Below are 19,502 nucleotides of genomic sequence, written 5' to 3' on the forward strand. Positions count from 1 at the left end.
TGAGACATTATGGGAAACTTTTTACCCATGAACTTTACACCATATTTGGAAGGGAAAATACATGTATACTTTGCCCTTCAAACCTGCTGGGGTTACTAAGCACCTGCAGACCTTTGCACCTATGTTTTGTGCAGTTATATTTTTCATGGCAAATACTGATGCCTACATTTGAAAATAAAATTGATGCATATTATTGTCACTATAATGAAGTCTACTGAACATCTCTTGTAACTTTTGAAGTTGAACAAAAGTGCTGAGAGCTCCATGACAGAGGCAATCTTGCCAAAGGATCAGCATCAGGGTTATGGGACTGCAGTGATTTAGCAGGATAAGCACCCATTAGAACTGCAAACTGGGATTTCTTTATTTTACTTTCGGTATGGTCAGTGGGTTTATTCTGGTTTATATATTGTATATAAAGCAATTCATTTTGCTATTACAGACGTATCTTTCTATAGTTTGATAACCCATTCCATTATTATATGATATTTGCCATTATCTTATAGACTCGATTCTACTACTACTACTACTATTTAGCATTTCTATAGCGCTACAAGGCGTACGCAGCGCTGCACAAACATAGAAGAAAGACAGTCCCTGCTCAAAGAGCTTACAATCTAATAGACAAAAAATAAATAAAGTAAGCAAATCAAATCAATTAATGTGAACGGGAAGGAAGAGAGGAGGGTAGGTGGAGGCGAGTGGTTACAAGTGGTTACGAGTCAAAAGCAATGTTAAAAAGGTGGGCTTTCAGTCTAGATTTAAAGGTGGCCAAGGATGGGGCAAGACATAGGGGCTCAGGAAGTTTATTCCAGGCGTAGGGTGCAGCGAGACAGAAGGCGCGAAGTCTGGAGTTAGCAGTAGTGGAGAAGGGAACAGATAAGAAGGATTTATCCATGGAGTGGAGTGCATGGGAAGGGGTGTAGGGAAGGACGAGTGTGGAGAGATACTGGGGAGCAGCAGAGTGAGTACATTTATAGGTTAGTAAAAGAAGTTTGAACAGGATGCGAAAACGGATAGGGAGCCAGTGAAGGGTCTTGAGGAGAGGGGTAGTATGAGTAAAGCGACCCTGGCGGAAGATGAGACGGGCAGCAGAGTTTTGAACCGACTGGAGAGGGGAGAGGTGACTAAGTGGATTCTAGCTCAGACTATGGACCTAATGACTCTCGCCTCAAATACAGTTAAAACGCATGCTATGGAATATCACACATACTATAAGGAAGAGTCATGGGATAGGAGGAAGTGCCCTTTTGTGGACTAAAAACTAGTAAAAAGATAGAAAACAGAGAGTAGGGTTAAGTGGTCAGTATTCTCAATGGAGAAGGGTACATAGTGGAGTTCCCCAGGGGTCTGTGCTGGGACCACTGCTTTTTAATATATTCATAAATGATCAAGAGATAAGAGTAACTAGTGAGGTAATTAAATTTGCTGATGATACAAAGTTATTCAAAGTTGTTAAATCGCAAGGGGATTGTGAAAAATTACAAGAGGACCTTACGAGACTGGGAGACTGGGCATCTAAATGGCAGATGACATTTAATGTGAGCAAATGCAAAGTGATGCATGTGGGAAAGAGGAACCGAAATTATAGCTACGTAATGCAAGGTTCCATGTTAGGAGTCACCGATCAGGAAAGAGATCTAGGCATCATCGTTGATGATACGTTGAATCCCTCTGCTCAGTGTGCGGCAGCGGCTAAGAAAGCAAATAGAATGTTAGGTATTATTAGGAAAGGAATGGAAAACAAAAATGAGGACATTATAATGTCCTTGTTCACTCCATGGTGTGACCACACCTTGAATATTGTGTTCAATTCTGGTCACTGCATCTTTAAAAAGATATAGTGGAATTAGAAAAGGTACAGAGAAGGGTGATGAAAATGATAAAGGAGATGGGACGACTTCCCTATAAGGAAAGGATGAAGTGGCTAGGGCTCTTCAGCTTGAAAAGATGACTGAGGGGAGATATGATAGAGGGCTATAAAATAATGAGTAGAGTGGAATGGGCAGACGTGAATCGCTAGTTTACTCTTTCCAAAAATACTAGGACCAGGGGGCACACAATGAAGCTACAAAGTACTAAATTTAAAATGAATCGGAGAAAATGTTTCTTCACTTAATGTGTAATTAAACTCTGGAATTCGTTGCCAGAGAATGTAGTAAAAGCAGTTAGCTTAGCGGGGTTTTAAAAAGTTTTGTATGACTTCCTAAAGGAAAAGTCCATAGACCATTATTAAAATGGACTTGGGGAAAATCCACTGCTTATTTCTAGGATATGTCAAAAATCTATATGGCTTTTATTTTCTCCTCCACTTCTATAATGACTCACAAAATATATATAGTTATGGCTCCTTTGATCGCTCGAAAATATTCTCCTATATGTATTTCTAGGATAAGCAGCATAAAATGCTTTGTACTATTTTGGGATCTTGCCAGGTACTTGTGACCTGGATTGGCCACTGTTGGAAAGAGGATGTTGGGCTTGATGGACCTTCAGTCTGTCCCAGTATGGCAATACTTATGTACTTATATAAGACTAAGGGATGGCAATTTTCTGACTGCCAGTTTGAGTAATATCTTGTTGTTGTTGTTGTTGTTGTTGTTGTTGTTGTTGTTGTTTTTAAACATCTTTAGTGTATTTTTTGTACTTCCTGTTTTGTAATAACTTGTCTGTGTATTGTTTATTGTTTTCTTACACTGATATATTGAGTTTGCTTATCTTTAGCTGCTTATTTTGTGTAAATTATATGTCTTTTTTTTGTAATTAGAAATTGTTTTTTACAATATACATTTGTACTGCCATAATCCACTTTCGGCTCTGGAAAGAGGTAAAAGTGGAATATGAATAAACAAATGGTAATGAGCAAATCACTACTTACACATGTAATGGCTTTGAAAATTGTGCTCTATGGGCACTATAATTGAGTTTCTTATACAGATTTAGGGTTTTGTTCAGTAAAACGTTTGTTCAGTAGGGTTGCTTTTATTTTCAGACTATGGCTAATTAGCCCGCTGTTGAATCACACAAAATTGTACACTTGTATTAAAGCTTAACAAGAGTAGAAATAATAAGAAAGAAATATAGCAAAAAAATATTTGAAAATTAATTTTAAAAAATGTTCTTTCTTCAGTTCCTACAGACCAACAATCTGCAAACTGAACAATGGGCATGCTTTTTTTAACTGTTTCACCTTCCAGACACACTGGTAAAACATTCCTTGGAATATTCACAAGGTGTGACTCACTCAACGTTACTTAACGCTTCACAGTCTATTTTCAAATATAATGGGGCAGTTTAAGTCCCCACAAAAAAATGTAATTTTATGTAAATTAACTAACCCGAGCATTCTTGGAAAGGTAAATCTGGCTAATGTTTAATGCAATGTATACATTTGCATAATCCCTACCAAACCTAAATGTAACTCACATAAATAGCCCCTGACAGGCATGAATTAAATCCAAAATCCCAGTATCTGGGATTTTAAAGGGACACTGCCAGAGCTGATAAAACAGTAATTTAAAAATTGCCAACAGGTGTTTAAAATTGTTGTGCAGCAGCAAAGATATTCAGGTTGGAGGAATGAGACTGGTCAGTCTTGCTGAGCTAATGCCTGCTCATCTAGCTCCTCCATTTGTCCTCCTGTAGAGGCAGCAGTCAGAGCTCTGAATGGAGTTCCAGTCATTGAGGAAATATGCACCATTGCATTCAGGAGAGAGCTATGGTTAGTGGTCCCTTTTTACCAGTGGCGTAGCTACGTGGGGCCAGGGGGGCCTGGACCCCCATAGATTTGGCCCTGGACCCCCCTGACGACAACCCTCTCAGCCCCCTCCAGCTGCCAACCCGCCATCGCCTGCCTTTGCTGACGGGGGACCCCAACCCCCGCCAGCCGAGGTCCTCTTCTTCCCGCAAAAGGCTTCCTTCTTAGGACGTCAGAAACAGAGGGAAGCCTTGCACGGGAAGAACAGAACCTCGACTGGCGGGGGTTGGGGTCCCCCGCCAGCAAAGGTAGGCGATGGTGGGTTGGCGGCGGGAGGGGGGTCGAGAGGGTCGTCGGCGGGGGGAGCAAAGTTGTTGGTGGTGGCGGCGGCAGGGTCGGCAATGGCAGGGGGCTAAAATGTGCCCCCTCACCTCGTGCTCGGGACCCCCCTCCCGCCGAAGTCTGGCTACACCCCTGCTTGTTACAGCCTACTGCTGCAATGATTTTATTGGAGGAGTGGCCTAGTGGCTAGAGCACTGGTCTTGGTATCTAGAGGTACTACTACTAATAATAAGCATTTCTATAGCGCTACTAGATGTACGCAGCACTGTACACATTATATGCAAGTACTTTCTCTGTCCCTAGAGAGCTCAAAATCTAAGTTTTTAGTACCTGGGGCAATAGAGGGTTAAGTGACTTGCCCAAGGTCTCCAGGAGCTGTTGTTGGAATCGAACCCAGTTCCCCAGGATCAAAGTCTGCTGCACTAACCACTGCTGCTCCTTGTGGTTGTGGGCAAGTCACTTAACACTCCATTGCCTCAGGTACAAACTTAGGGCCCTGTTTACTAAACAGCACTAGTGATTTAGGGGTCTTTTTTACAAAGGCGCGCTAAAAAATGGCCTGCGGTAGTGTAGGCGCGGGTTTTGGGCGCACGCAGAATCATTTTTCAGTGCCCCTGTAAAAAATGCCTTCCTCCCCCCCCCCCAAAAAAAATGGACGTGCAGTTGGGTCTGAGACCTTACCGCTAGCCACAGACCTAGCGGTAAAGAATTTGGGCGGCAATGACCTACGTGTGTCAGATGCCACTTGGCACATGTCCGCTACATGCACCACAAAACAAAAAATATTTTTCACACGCATAGCAGACGCACACCAAAAATGAAATTACCGCAAGAGCCAGGCGGTAAGTCCATTTTGGCCTGCGTTTGGCACACGTAAGCGCCTTTAGTAAGGGGCCCTTAGTGCATATTAATTATTATCATACACTAACATGCCCTTAGCAATGCTTAGTAAACAGAGCCCTTAGATTGTAAGCCCTCCAGGGACAGGGAAATACCCAGTGTACCTGAATGCAACTCACCTTGAGCTACTACTGAAAAAGTGTGAGCAAAATCCAAATAAATAAATCAATGGAAATAGATAGAGCAAATACCACGTGATTACCAAAGTCTACTCAACCACGAAAGAACTTTAACGCAATACCACTTTATCTCTTATTCCGAATATGAACTCTTTATACTTGACTGCTTAATCTACCATGTCAATCATGATCTTAATGTAATAACACCTGTATCCCTCACTCCGGAATTGGCGATCACCATGACGGAACAATGTAAGCCACATTGAGCCTGCAAATAGGTGGGAAAATGTGGGATACAAATGCAACAAATAAATAAATAAAGGGAACACTCCTAGGTAATTGCAAATGGATGCCTGTGGTGCAGTAGAGTCAGCTTTAAAGGGAAATGTTTTATAGGTGGGGAAATGAATGTCTAAGGGTGATCTCTTAAAACCACACTAGTATTTTATAAAAGGTTTGACACGCACTGAGCCTTTTGTAAAAATGCACAAAGCACTGCTGAGGAAATATGTATAACTGGTGTCACACAAAGTAGAAACGCCCGTTTTAGAAAAGGCAATGTTCAAAAGAGTATCATCAGTAAGGGGTTTGTACACATAATTTGTGCTACATAAGCATTAAAGACAAAAATTTGCAACTTATACATTTAAGTGGCCAACCTTACATGTAGAAATGACAGATTTTGCACATTCAAAATAAAGATTCTCAGGTATTATCTAACTTCTTGCAGCTCAAGATTTTTTTTTTGTTAAACTTTTCAACTCAAGATGGTTTTGAATGCCTTAGAGGTAAGCACAGTTTACACCCCCCTCCCCACCCCACCCCACCCCTCCCCACCACGCCTCCAAAACCTATCTATACACCAGAAGTTAGCCAGGGCTTCTGAGTGACTCATAATAAGTTCACAATACAATGGGCACCTACCTTCACACATAAGAGATTTGTTATAAAATTCACCTCCCCCCTCCCCAGTAGGAAGGGCAGTCCAGAACTTACCTCCTTGAAATCCTTATCAAAAATTAATTCTTATGTTATATGACAATTTACACACAGAAAACCATTTTTTATACATGTAACTGGAGCTTAAGCCTTCTAAAAAGTACTTCTAATGTGAAGGAGGAGGCTGATTGGCCCAAACAAGACAATAGTTCAGTGTGGTATGCCTTGCCCCCTCCCCCCCCCCCCCCCCCCCCACACACACACACACTTTGGGCTCAGGCCCCCTACAAACCTGCACTGCACCTGTTAAATGGCTTGTGGGACGCCAAAGCCCTGCAAGCCATAAAAATTTCCCGCCGAACCGTTCCCGTCCTCCTCACACTGCACAAGAACTAAGCATGATCAGGGAGTCCCGGAGTCAGCGGCTGAAGGCACCCCGCTGACTTCTGGGTTACTGCAGCAGTGTGAGGAGAAGGGGAGTGGCTCAGAAGGGAATTTCTTTAGCTGGCAGAGCTTCAGCATCCCCCCCCCCCTAGAAAAGATATTATTTTTAACACACCGGGGGGAGGGAGTATGTTGCCCCTCAATCCACCTTTGCCCCCCCCCCTAAAATTGGAGGGCTGGTTAAGCTTCTGGTGCTAAATAATTTAAAGTTTGATTTAAAGTATTTTCAAAGCCAAAAAATACACAGTATAACTAAATACATCATTACCTCTCGCCTTGACTACTGCAACCTATTCCTTACTGGCCTCCCACTTAGCCATCTATCCCCCCTTCAATCTGTTCAGAACTCTGCTGCATGCCTGAACCGATATACTCGTATCACCCCTCTTCTCAGGTCACTTCACTGGCTTCCAATCAGATACCATATACAGTTCAAGCTTCTCCTTCTTACCTACAAATGCACTCAGTCTGCAGCCCCTCATTATCTCTCTACCCTCATTTCCCCTTACGCTCCCGCCCGTAACCTCCGCTCACAAGACAAATCCCTCCTCTCGGTACCCTTCTCCACCACTGCCAACTCCAGGCTCCGCTCATTCTGCCTCGCCTCACCCTATGCTTGGAATAAACTTCCTGAGCCCTTACGCCAAGCCCCCTCCCTACCTATCTTCAAATCCTTGCTCAAAGCCCACCTCTTCAATGTTGCTTTCGGCACCTAACCTTTATACCTTTCAGGAAATCTAGACTGCCCCCATTTGACTGACTGTATATTTGTCCTTTAGATTGTAAGCTCCTTTGAGCAGGGACTGTCCTTCTACGTTAAATTGTACAGCGCTGTGTAACCCTAGTAGCGCTTTAGAAATGTCAAGTAGTAGTAGTAGTAAATAGGTAGAAACAGGTAGCATTTTTATATTTTCAAGGTTCAATTTTTAAATTATGAGTCCTTCCAGTTTCTTTCTCACTCACAGGTTTCTAAAACAACAAAATGGAGGCTATTATCTGTCTTCCATTTACTCCATAGAAGCCTAGTTTCCTGTGATAAATAAGCAGGAGCAAGATTTGCTACGGTTGCCATAGCTACAGTGGGTAACCAAGTACTTTAAGTAAGTACTGCATGGCTGGATGTGATGCTGGGAGCAATTTTGCATCTGCATCTGGAGCTCTTAATGTTAATGAAATCTCTAGTACTGCACTGCATTGCAGGAGATCTTCCTTTTTAAACATTGGTGGCTCTTTCCTACTTGCTTTTCATTTAATAATGATGCGCTAGGCAGTTTCATTGTTGGTACAGTATTTATTACTACTTATACAGTAATTTCATGTACCACAAGAATTACGTTTATGAAAATGTAACTGCCTTTTGAGCAACATGTCAAAGACAGCGTACAAATAAAAATTTTAAAAAATATCCAATACACATTAAAATACATTAAGCATCTAATACATAAACATAAAACCAAAAGCACTACAATACAAACAAAAAATGATCCATGGTGGCCGTGTAAATGGATGCACCTGTAGGAACTCCTTAACTCCTTTGAGTTTGTCGCTGTCAGGAAGCCCTGAATTTCCTTGGAAGTACAGGGAAGAAAAGGAAGGGGGTCCTTTGTCTATGGGAATTGGTTTCCCGCTGCAACAGACAACTTTGGAGTGATTTCGTCCTCCCTCCAGGATCCCAGCTTCAGCTCTTCAAATGACCATGCCAGTGCTGGAGACATCTTCTGGTGGCAGTGTGAGCGGGGTCTCGCTTAGTCTCCCGCAGGGGCTTGGTTTGGTGCAACCCAGAAACTTGATGGCAGTGGCTGAGGATCGAGTCAGGGGAGAGTTGTTCTTTCCGGTTCTTTCGTTGAAGGACCAGCCACTTGTGTCTTCCTCCTTCTTGGTGTCCTGAAGCCTGGTTGAAGGATGTCAGCATTTGTAACCAATTGTGAGTACCTTCACTGGGGCTGGGGAGTGTATGAAGCCTCCTGAGATGGTTGCACTGCAGTTGCAGAAGCCTAGAATAGTCACATTGGACTCTCTTTGGGACTCCCAAGCATTGGGAGAGCTGGCAAACTCGAAGGTTTTGATTCAGGCCCATTCTCTTGAGCTGAGTCAACATGCTTCCAAAATTAGCTTCCTTGAAAATAAAGTTGATGAACTAAAGAAGCTTAACAGTGTATTGGTTTAGGGTAAGGCACTGCTTAGGCAGAGTCTACAGACATTACGGAACACAGCGGCATGCCTGATCTACAGTTTCAAAGTTGGAGAGCGTGACACCTCTGTATTTAAGACTTCACTGGCTTCCTATTGAAGCACGCTCCATTTTTAAACTATGCTCCATAATTTTTCTTATTCTTAACTAGTAAGAAAGGCCCATTTCAAAACACAATGAAATGGGCGCTAGCAAGGTAAATTCCCACCCATCCTCCCTCCCTGGCGAGTTCCATACCCCCCTCCGTCCCTCCGTCTCTCCGTCCCTCCTGAGTTGCAGACCCCCTCCCTTGCAGTTCAAGGCCCCCTTCACGCCCCTCCCACTGAGTTGCAGACTCCCCCCTCCCTCCGATTACAACCCCCCCCATTCGCGTTACTGCCTGCCCCCCCCCCCGTGGCGCGACCCTGTGGACACCACCCTTTCCTCCGGAAAACCTGCCCCAAAGCCTCTGCGTACCTCTGCTGACAGAGGCGAACTTCTCTTCTGGGCTGCAGGGCGTTCCTTGTTGATTGAGCATCTGTTGAAGTTTCTGTGCGTGCGTCTGATGTCAGACGCACACACAGAGACTTCGACAGATACTCCTTCATCAAGCCATGCCCCGCAGGCGAGAAGAGAAGTTTGTCTTCGTTAGCAGAGGTAGGCAAAGGCTTCGGGGGAGGTTTCTGGGAGGAAAGGGTAGTGTGCAGAGGGTCGCGGCAGGGGGGGTCCAGGGGGCAGTAACGCGGAGGGGGTGTGCTGCAATCAGAGGGAGGGGGAGTGAGTAACTCGTTGGTAGGGGCATGACGGGCCTTGAAGTGGGAGGGATGGAGGAAGGTAGTGACATGTGTGTGGGTGGGGGCGAGTGTGTGGATGACCGTCTGTGTTCTGCCCTCGACGTCATCACGATTGACGCGAGGGCGGGGCACAGAAACATAGTGAGTTGGATGGCTTCACCACCATGAAGTAACGAACCCTTCAGAGTGTGCTGATGGCTTCAGAACATTGGCTTCAGAATGTTGAGATTGCGTTTTATGTACAGATGGGGCGTGGCTGAGGGCGGGTCTATGAGTGAGGGTGAGTGGTCCTGCTAGCCTAGCCTACGAAGAGTACAGGAGTTCAGTGCTTCACTGCCACGGAGTGAGCTTCAGAACGTTCGAGGTGGGATTTATTTATATAGATGGTCAAGTTCCAGGATATATGTTTAATCTTGTTAACATACCTCCTAGAAACTGTGGGGTCCTTTTACTAAGGTGTGTAGAAAATTGCCTGCAGTAGTGTGTGTGCTAAAAAAAATATTTCTAATTTGCTTTTGAGGGGGCGAGTCATGGGTGGACAGTGGGCATTTCTGTGCTAACCAGTTAGCGTATTTATATTACCACATGATAATTGGTTAGCGCAGGAATACGGTATGATACCACCTATTAAATGGGTGGCGGTAAGTGCTCACATGATAATTTTTAAAAATGGCCACATGCTAATGGCAACATTAATACATAAAATAGAAAATTGGACATTTTATGGCTGTGGTAAAAATGGCCTTAGCACTCAGGAAAGACCTGTGTAAGGCCACTTTTTGCCCCAGCTTAGTAAAAGGACCCAGAAATTACCTACCACAACTGTAGAACTTTGTTTCTAGTTTTTCATCCCAAAGTACTGCTGCTTTAGAACTGAAGTTTCCTTTTCTGAAAATGTGCATAGTCATTGCTTAGCAATACTGCAAATATGTGAAAGTAGGAGTCAGGTTTTATCACACAGCAGATTCCAGTCAAGCAGCTCCAGGACAGGTAGACGAGGGAGCAATATGAAATGGGGTTACCAAGAAGCTCCATTATTTTCCTCATCATATTGATCCAGACCTCATTTTAATCCACTAAAGAGGTAATTATATGAGTGAGCACCTCCATTTTGGTGCCCTGAGCAGGGCCGCCGAGAAGGGGGACAGTGGGGGCAAAATTCCCTGGGCCCGGGCCTCCAAGGGGGGCCCGGCGCAGGGGTCAGGCCTCCGGAGCTGCAGTCCGTGGTCTCACCTGCCTGCCTCCTCGGTTCCCGGCCCCCTTCATTCAAAGCGGCAGTCGCAGATCGCGTCTCTTCTGGCCTTCCCTCCCTGTGTCCCACCCTCGCGGAAACCGGAAGTTACATCAGACGAAGGTGGGACACAGGGAGGGAAGGCCAGAAGAGACACGCTCTATGACTGCCGCTTTGAATGAAGGGGGCCCGGAGTCGTGGAGGCAGGCAGGTGAGACCACGGACTGCAGCGGCGGGGGGAGCGACGGGGGGCGGAGGCGGGACAGCGGGGGTGAGGGGTGGGATGGAGGCAGGGCGGCCTTGCCCCGGGCCCTGGCCCTGAGGACGTGCAGTGGGAACCAAGGCACCCAGGGCTCATTGTAGAATACTAGTGTAATGCCTAACATTCAGGCACCCGCACAGGCATGGGCACATTAACTTACAGTATGTTGTAAGTTATGCTTGTAAGTGGGAGCCCCACTTAGGTCCTGCCAGTGCTCTGCCCATGTGTCCATCTCCCTTGCAAATACATGCTAGGTAAGTTAAGTTGATAATTTGCAGACTAGCACGTATGTGGTTACCAGGTGTGTAGCTAGAGAGCCAATTTTGTGTGGGCCTGAGCCCAAGGTGGGTGGGCACGGAATCTGTCGTCCCCCCCCCCCCCCCCCCCCGGATTCATTCTCCACCACTACCCGCCCACCCACAAACCCCAAAATATTAAATACCTGTGCTACCGGGGATCTAAATGGCAGCCAGCAGCACTTGCCTCAAGCTGTTGTCGCCGCCACGGCTGCCAAGCCGCGCATGCTCAATGCTTGCATATGCATGAAAACTTAGCATGTGCAGAGGAGCCGGTGTCGGCATCAGCTCGAGGCAAGTGCTGCCAGCTGCCATTTAGAAGAGAGCTGGCTGCCCGAGGAGGAAATGTTTAGCAGGTAGAGTTTAGGGATCCCCGCCAGCAACAGCAAAAGTGCCACAATTTTGGGTGGGCTGAGTTCAAATTAGGTGGGCATGGTTATGTGCACATATATATGTGTAAGTGCTAGCATTCCAGTCACTTACACATGCTATGGGCATGTAAATGTGAGCCTAGATAATTACCCTTCATATGCATGCAGATTTCCCTAACAAATACAAAGATTTTGTTGAAGAATGAAATGAGGTAAAACCTGGAATGGATCACCTGGTCCTGAGAAAACGAAGATAACTGGCAACCCACCAGACCCTTCTCCAACAAACCCTTCAGATTATATTGGAAATAAACCAGGAGGAGATTGATGTCTCAATGTATACCATAACTCAAAACAGTACAGTACTCGTTCCACTCCCAATATACAAAATTAACACATATATTAGAAAGAAAAATGCTTCAGAGATCAACAAAATGTGTGTGAACTGTTTGATCCAGTACATATTCAGCCTTCACTGTTCTGTTTGGGTTATGCTAATACTTCACTAGCCTCCTACTGTTGGTGTATGGTATTCAGTGTCTACCATACCAACTCTGTGGTTGTTTGAGCACTTCCAATATCAGACAGCTATCTGACTTGCCTCCTGTGTCAATGCTATACTCTCTTCTCTCAGCTGCTGCGGATCCAGGACATTGAAGAGGAGATATGGAAGACATCTCTTCTAATGTAGGTACCCAAGAACCATAGCATACATGGAGCCGGTCCTACACCGCCTTGAGTGAATTCCTTCAAAAAGGCAATAAATAATTCTTAATAAATAAATAAATATGGTCTCCATTGCAGCCTCATTACATTTAGCTAAAAAAAAAAAAAATACTGGGCAATATTCAAAGCCAGTTATACGTTCACCAGCAACTAGTAAATGTATAACTGACTCATATGTGGAATTGTAGTAATTATACAGAAAATATTGAGCTGAAAATTTAACTAAGCGGCCTGATACTACCCATATGAGCAAGGAGCAGAGGGAAGATGGAGAGAAAGCAGGCTGGAAAATTTATCCAGATAGGGATGAGGTTAGCATTTAACTTATTCTAGTTACTCTTCAGACTGAATATCAGGCCCACAACCTTTAGCGTTCCAGATGGAACATCAGTTGCGCGCACAAGCTTTGACTCAAGCAGGTCAAGATGATTTCTCTTGGGAAGCCAGAAAGATAAACGCTCCTCAAGACAAACAGAAAGAATTGAGCTTCTGAGACTACAATGGTGCCTTCCTCGAAGCAATCTGATATCACAGTACATCACTCATGAAATCTATTAACTGCCTAACGAAAGCACTTCATTACTCAGATGCTTTGCAATGGTGTGTTGCCAATTTCTCAACAAGGGGTCTGCCAGCTCTGCTATCCTTTCTTTTCATAAACATAATTTACCAGGGTCTCCAGAGAGCCTCCAGTAGCCCCCTCCAGCACATTATCTTCTTAGAGCCAGCTCTCTTGCCATATGCAATGGGAAGTCTAATTACCATTCCCACAGTGTCAACCAACCCAGTGATCAGACTGGCTGCCTTACAATCTAATGTTATTAAGACTTGCTGCATTTGAGCTAGGCAGGTAAAGCCACAGGGAATTACACTTCGACCATCTGGTCTTTTCAAAGCATGTGCTAAAGAAATTAATCAGTTAATGGGGGCACCTGAAGTAAATGGCAAGCAGGTTAACTACAGCTAAAAGAAGCTTTTCACCAGCGCCAAAAAGTATTACTGAAAACTGGCCATTGTTACAAGCCTGCCCTTTAGAAGTAGAAGTGTAGTTAAAAAGTACCCTTACAAGGGAATATCGGTGTGTGCAATTAAACTACCTAATGAGTCCTAATTGGTGCTTATTTCTAATGTTAAAAAAATGGATACAACAAAATGTGCTATCTCTCTTTGTGTGTGTGTGTGTGTGTGTGTCTGTGTTATATGAGTATATGAAAGTATAGAGTGTGTGTATTTATATGAGTTTTGGAAGTGGTGTGTGTGTGTGTGTGTGTGTGTGTGTGTGTGTTTGTGTGTAGGAATATGTTGGGGTGTAGTGGGGTGTGTGTATTTATATGAGTATATGAAAGTATAGAGTGTGTGTATTTATATGAGTTTTGGAAGTGTTGTGTGTCTGTGTGTGTGTGTGTGTGTATGTGTAGGAATATGTTGGGGTGTAGTGGGGTGTGTGTATTTATATGAGTATATGAAAGTATAGTGTGTGTGTCAATTTATATGAGTTTTGGAAGTGTTTGTGTGTGTGTGTATGTGTGTGTGTGTGTAGGAATGTGTTGGAGTGTAGTGGGTTGTATGTATTGATGTAAGTATATGATAGTGTGTGTGTGTGTGTGTGGGCGTGTGTGTATTTATATGAGTTTTGGGAGTGTTGGGGTGTGGTGGTGTGTGTCTATTTATATGAATATATAAAAGTATGATGTGGTGTGAGGTATGTGTATGTGAGTATATGAAAATGTGGAGATGTGAGGAGAATGTGGGTGTGTGTGTGTTGCCCCTGGGAGTGTTTCTTGAGTTTGTCAGATGTGCTTCCTTCCTTGTAGTTTCCAGGGCAGTGTTGATAATCCTGTGATCTTTGCGTCACGCAGTTATTCCACCTGCTTGACCAGCAGGAGAAATCCAGCATGGAGTGGTAGTTATATTTTGAGAACATTATGTCCAACGATTATTGCATATTTTCTGTCTGAAGGCATTGCCATCAAACCTCCTTCATGTATATATCCTGTTACAGGCCTTTCCAGTAGAGTTCTCCTCATCATCAGCTGCAAGAACCCGTGTGAACCCGTAAGATGCCCTTACTGTGCATGTGCAGGAAATTGAAGATCTCCGATGGCATGGAGTGAAAACCAGGCCGGGGTTTGACATTGTCGTAATAATGATGAGTGATAAAAATTCCTGAGGGGTTCATGGGGAACGCCCAGAAACCAAAAAGGTGCACCTCTTCACAGAGCTCCAGCGCCGCAGTCACCAGGATCAGGCCACTGCTGATCCGTTTGGCCCGCACTCCCTGAACGAACCAGAACCGTGACACGTTGATGAGATATTGTGGGTGAAAGTAATATACAGCCTGCTGGGACTCAAAGTCATCCAGCACATACTTGACCCGAATGGAGACATCTGTGTTACGAGTGTTGTAGAATGCAGGCAGCAAGACAGAGGCATTTTCATACACCTGCAAAACTTCATAAAAAGGTTTCCTCCATTTCTCCAGCCTATGAAATCTATAATAAAAAAAACAAAAAAAGCAAGCATGAATCATCAAAGCGACCATCATGTTTCTTGTCAATGCCATAAAATTAAATTAGGATAATATTTAAACACTGCAGCAAGTATTTGTATAAAATGTCGGCTGTGGCATTTAAACAAATTACATCTATTCAGCTCTGCTATCAGGATGGCACTGAATATACCTGGACAGCATTCAGGGCCAGTCCAAGGCAAGATGCCACCTGAGGAGAAGCAAAGATGTCGCCCCGCCCCCCAGGCCAAGATGCCGCTCCTCACCCCAATGTCGACATGCTGCCCCCCTTCCTACCTCCAGCCCGTTCACGGCGTTTACTCTGGTTCTGCTGTTTCTGCAAGCAGAATGGGGGCAATGCACTTTTGTACCAATAAGATGTATAATAAAGTTATATACATATATACAAGTTTTTGTTTTTGGGGGTTGGGTTTTCTTTTCTTTTTTTTTTTTTGGAGAGAGAGCCATTTAAAGATTTACCAACACACCATAGGGGGAGAACTTATTTGGAGTGCAGACCACACCTTCTTGTACAGGATGGAGTTGGTCCAGAGGAGTCAGTCGGTGGTCATAAAGAGTATGGGGACAGATTTAAAGATCTCAATATGTATACTTTGAATGAAAGGCGGGAGAGGAGACATATGGTAGAGTCCCTTTCAACTGAAAGGAAGCTCTGGAATAAAAGGGAAAGGGGAAATGGAAATTGATATACTGCCTTTCTGTGGTATTTTGCAACTACATTCAAAGCAGTTTACATATATACAGGTACTTATTTTGTACCAGGGGCAATGGAGGATTAAGTGACTTGCTCACATCCACAAGGAGCTGCAGTGGGAATTGAACCCAGTTCCCCAGGATCAAAGTCCACTGCACTAACCACTAGGCTACTCCTCCACTCAGGAAGGGGCATAGGATCAAGGTGAAAGGGGACAGACTCAGGAGTAACATAAGGAAATACATCTTCATGGAAAGAGTGGTAAATGCACTGAATGGCTTCCTGGTGGAGGTAATGGAAACGAAGACTGTATCTGAATTGAAAAAGGTTTGGGGCAAGTACATCGGATCTCTAAGAGAAAGAAAGGGGCAGTAGATAGTATGGATGGGAAGACTAGATAGGCCATATAGAGGGGCATAATCAAACGGGGCCAGCCATCTACAAGGGCGGCCATCTTCAAGGCCGGCCCTGTAAAGCAGCGTCCCCACCGTATTATCGAAACAAGATGGCCGGCCATCTTTTGTTTTGATAATACGGTCAGAGCCAGCCAAATGTCAACATTTGGGCCGGCTTTAGAGCTGGCCGGCACTGGTTTTCAGCCATAATGGAAACTAATGCCGGCGATCTCAAACCCGGCCAAATGCAAGCCATTTGGTCATGGGAGGAGCCAGCATTTGTAGTGCACTGGTCCCCCTGACATGCCAGGACACCAACAGGGCACCCTAGGGGGCACTGAAGTGGACTTCACAAATTGCTTCCAGGTGCATAGCTCACTTACCTTTGGTGCTGAGCCCCCCAAATCCCCCCAAAACCCACTCACTACAACTGTACACCACTACCATACCCCTTAGGGATGAAGGGGGGCACCTACATGTGGGTACAGTGGGTTTGGCGGGGGGGAGGTTGGAGGGCTCCCATTTACCACCACAAGTGTAACAGGTAGGGGGGGATGGGCCTGGGTCCACCTACCTGAAGTGCACTGCACCCACTAAAAACTGCTGCAGGGACCTGCATAGTGCTGTGATGGAGCTGGGTATGACATTTGAGGCTGGCATAGAGACTGGCAAAAAAAGGTTTTTTATTTTTCATTTTTGTGTGGAGGGGGTTGGTGACCACTGGGGGAGTAAGGGGAGGTGATCCCCAATTCCTTCCAGTGGTCATCTGGTCAGTTGGGGCACCTTTTTGAGGCTTGGTCGTGAACAAAAAGGGACCAAGTAAAGTCGGCCAAATGCTTGTCAGGGCCGGCTTTCTTTTTTCCATTATCAGGCGAAGCCAGCCATCTCATAACCATGCCCCCGTCCCGCCTTCTGTACTCTGCCAACACGCCCCCTTGAAGTTTGCCTGGCTCCGCGACGGAAAGCAGTTGAAGCCGGCCAAAATCGGCTTTCCATTATACTGATTTGGCCGGGTTTAGGAGATGGCCGGCCATCTCCCGATTTGTGTCGGAAGATGGCCGGCCTTCTCATTCGAAAATAAGCAGGATAGTCTTTATCTGCCTACATTTTTCTTTGTTTCTATGGTTAGGTGGGCTTTACTTGAAGACTGGGATCTTCAACCTAATTGGACATAATCTGCAAAAAATCAGGACTTGATTCAGAAACAATTTATAAAAGAAAGCATAATCCTGTTGGACTTGACATCAAAATGAAAAGGAGCATCTACGTACGTTTTGTTTGTCTGCTGGATTTATCAGGATGTTCAATTAATCATTTTAGTGTGGGTCTATTCGATAGGTGGGAGGGTGGCTGGTAGGTTGCACTATATTGTTAAATAATGATCAATTCAGACTTTGTTGATTTGACTGTTATTTTTTTTTTGTTCAATAAAAATTGTTTCAATCAAAAGAAAGTGTAATATTATGCCACCAGTGGGAATCTATTTGCAGGGTATGAACCCACTCAGCCTCTTCTCCAACGTTTCTCATACTCTTAATTTTAGCATAGAGATCAAGAAGAGAGACTATCCTCAGCTCATAGCTTTCTTTTACTATGTAAACCGCACTATGTGTATGTATGTGGGAAAGAGCGGGGTACAAATGTAATAAATAAATAATAATAATAATAGCTGAGACTCTGCATTCAGATCTTAGCCACAAAGTCCAGAAGCCCAGCGAAAGCAGTACCGACCTTTCAGTGATTATACTGGGATTGATTGTCACCACGTCCGTCTTTAAGCCAACATCCAGCACATACTTGTGAGATATAGGAGGCAAGTTGCACCTAATAGAACAACAAAAGGCTTTCAGTATTTCAGCATTTAAGCTCAAGGGGTGAAATCAGTCCTGTCAACAAGAGACCCAACATTCAAATGCACTTATCCATAGAGCACCACCTGTGATCCAGATAATCTAGTGGTTAGGGTGGTGGACTTTGGTCCTGGGGAACTGAAGAACTGAGTTTGATTCCCACTTCAGGCACAGGCAGCTCCTTGTGACTCTGGGCAAGTCACTTAACTCTCCATTGCCCCATGTAAGCCACATTGAGCCTGCCATGAGTGGGAAAGCATGGGGTACAAATGTAACAAAAATAAATAAATAATAGAAGCTGACCAGGTCCATTCCTTGATTTTTAATGGCACTATCCAGATAATGTTGCTCAAAAACATTGCAGACTTCCCCAGTGCTACCTAAGCAATGCTGGGACGGACTAAGGGCAGAGCCAGAAGTTTGTTGAATAAAGGTGATATAAGGAGGGGCATAATTGAACAAAAACGCCTATCTCCATGGGAGTTTATCTCCAAGAACGGGTCCGTGAAGGGGCGGACCGAACCGTATTTTGGGAAAAAATAGACGCCCATGTTTTATTCAACAATGTGTGAGCTGGGCGTTTTTGTTTTTCAGCGATAATGGAAAATGAAAGCGCCCAGCTCAAAAACGAATAAATCCAAGGCATTTGTTCGTGGGAGGGGCCAGGATTCATAGTGCACTGGTCCCCCTCACATGCCAGGACATCAACCGGGCACCCTAGGGGGCACTTTTACAAAACCAAACAAAAAGGTAAAAGAGCTCCCAGGTGCATAGCACCCTTCCCTTGTGTGTTGAGCCCCCCAAATCCCTCTCAAAACCCACTGCCCACAAGTCTACACCATTACTATAGCCCTAAGGAGTGAAGGGGGGCACCTACATGTGGGTACAGTGGGTTTGGGGGGGTTGGACGACTAATAAGCATTAAGCAGCACAATTGTAACAGGTAGGGGGGATGGGCCTGGGTCCACCTGCCTGAAGTCCACTGCACCCCCTAACAACTCCTCCAGTGACCTGCATACTGCTGTCAGGGAGCTGGGTATGACATTTGAGGGTGAAAATAAAAAGTTGAGAAACTTCATTTTTTGTGGTGGGAGGGGGTTAGTGACCACTGGGGGAGTCAGGGGAGGTCATCCCCGATTCCCTCCAGTGGTCATCTGGTCTCCTAACCCAGTGCTACTCAACCCTCTCCTGCACACACACAAAGCCACTTGGGTTTTCAGGATTAGATATGCGTGAGATAAATTTGCATCCAATTGGTATTCAGTATATGCAGATTTATGTCATGCATACTCATTGTAGTAATCCTGCAAACCTGAGTGGCTTACATTAACACTGTGCTTCCAGGAGAGGGTTGAGAAGCAATGTCCTAAGTAGATAACTTTCCAGATCAAGTGAGATAGCAAGGAGCTACAGTGGGAGTCAAACCCAGTTCCCCAGGATCAAAGTCCGCTGCACTAGCCACTAGGCTACTCCTCCACTCCTAACCCTATACAGTTAACTATACAGATAGCAGACTCAATATGATTACTATCCAGATAAAGTGAGGACAGTATAAAGGCTGTTCTAACTCTATACAGTTAACTATATGGATAAATGGCTTGATATCATTACTATTCAGATAAAGTGAGGACAGTAATAAGGCTGTCCTAACTCTATATGGATAGTAGACTCATTGAGCCTGATATTCAGCCAGTGGTGGGTAGTGCAGTTGCTGTCCGCTGCCGGCGTTAAAACTAGATATT

General features: G+C 44.7%; 1 protein-coding gene across 3 annotated transcripts in view; it reads right to left on the bottom strand.

The window, feature by feature from the left end:
- Positions 1-14,320: 14,320 nt before the first annotated feature.
- ST8SIA5 (ST8 alpha-N-acetyl-neuraminide alpha-2,8-sialyltransferase 5) overlaps positions 14,321-19,502 on the bottom strand; it is a 98,586-nt gene continuing 93,404 nt past the window's right edge. For all 3 annotated transcript variants that reach the window (XM_030191919.1, XM_030191918.1, XM_030191917.1), the window contains 2 exons: positions 17,642-17,734; positions 14,321-14,783 (listed from right to left, as the gene is read on the bottom strand). In XM_030191919.1, coding sequence (XP_030047779.1) covers positions 14,321-14,783; positions 17,642-17,734 — 556 coding nt within the window. The remainder of the gene's footprint in view (positions 14,784-17,641; positions 17,735-19,502) is intronic.

The sequence above is a fragment of the Microcaecilia unicolor genome, chromosome 2, assembly GCF_901765095.1.
Source record: "Microcaecilia unicolor chromosome 2, aMicUni1.1, whole genome shotgun sequence".
Classification (NCBI taxonomy): Eukaryota; Metazoa; Chordata; class Amphibia; order Gymnophiona; family Siphonopidae; genus Microcaecilia; species Microcaecilia unicolor.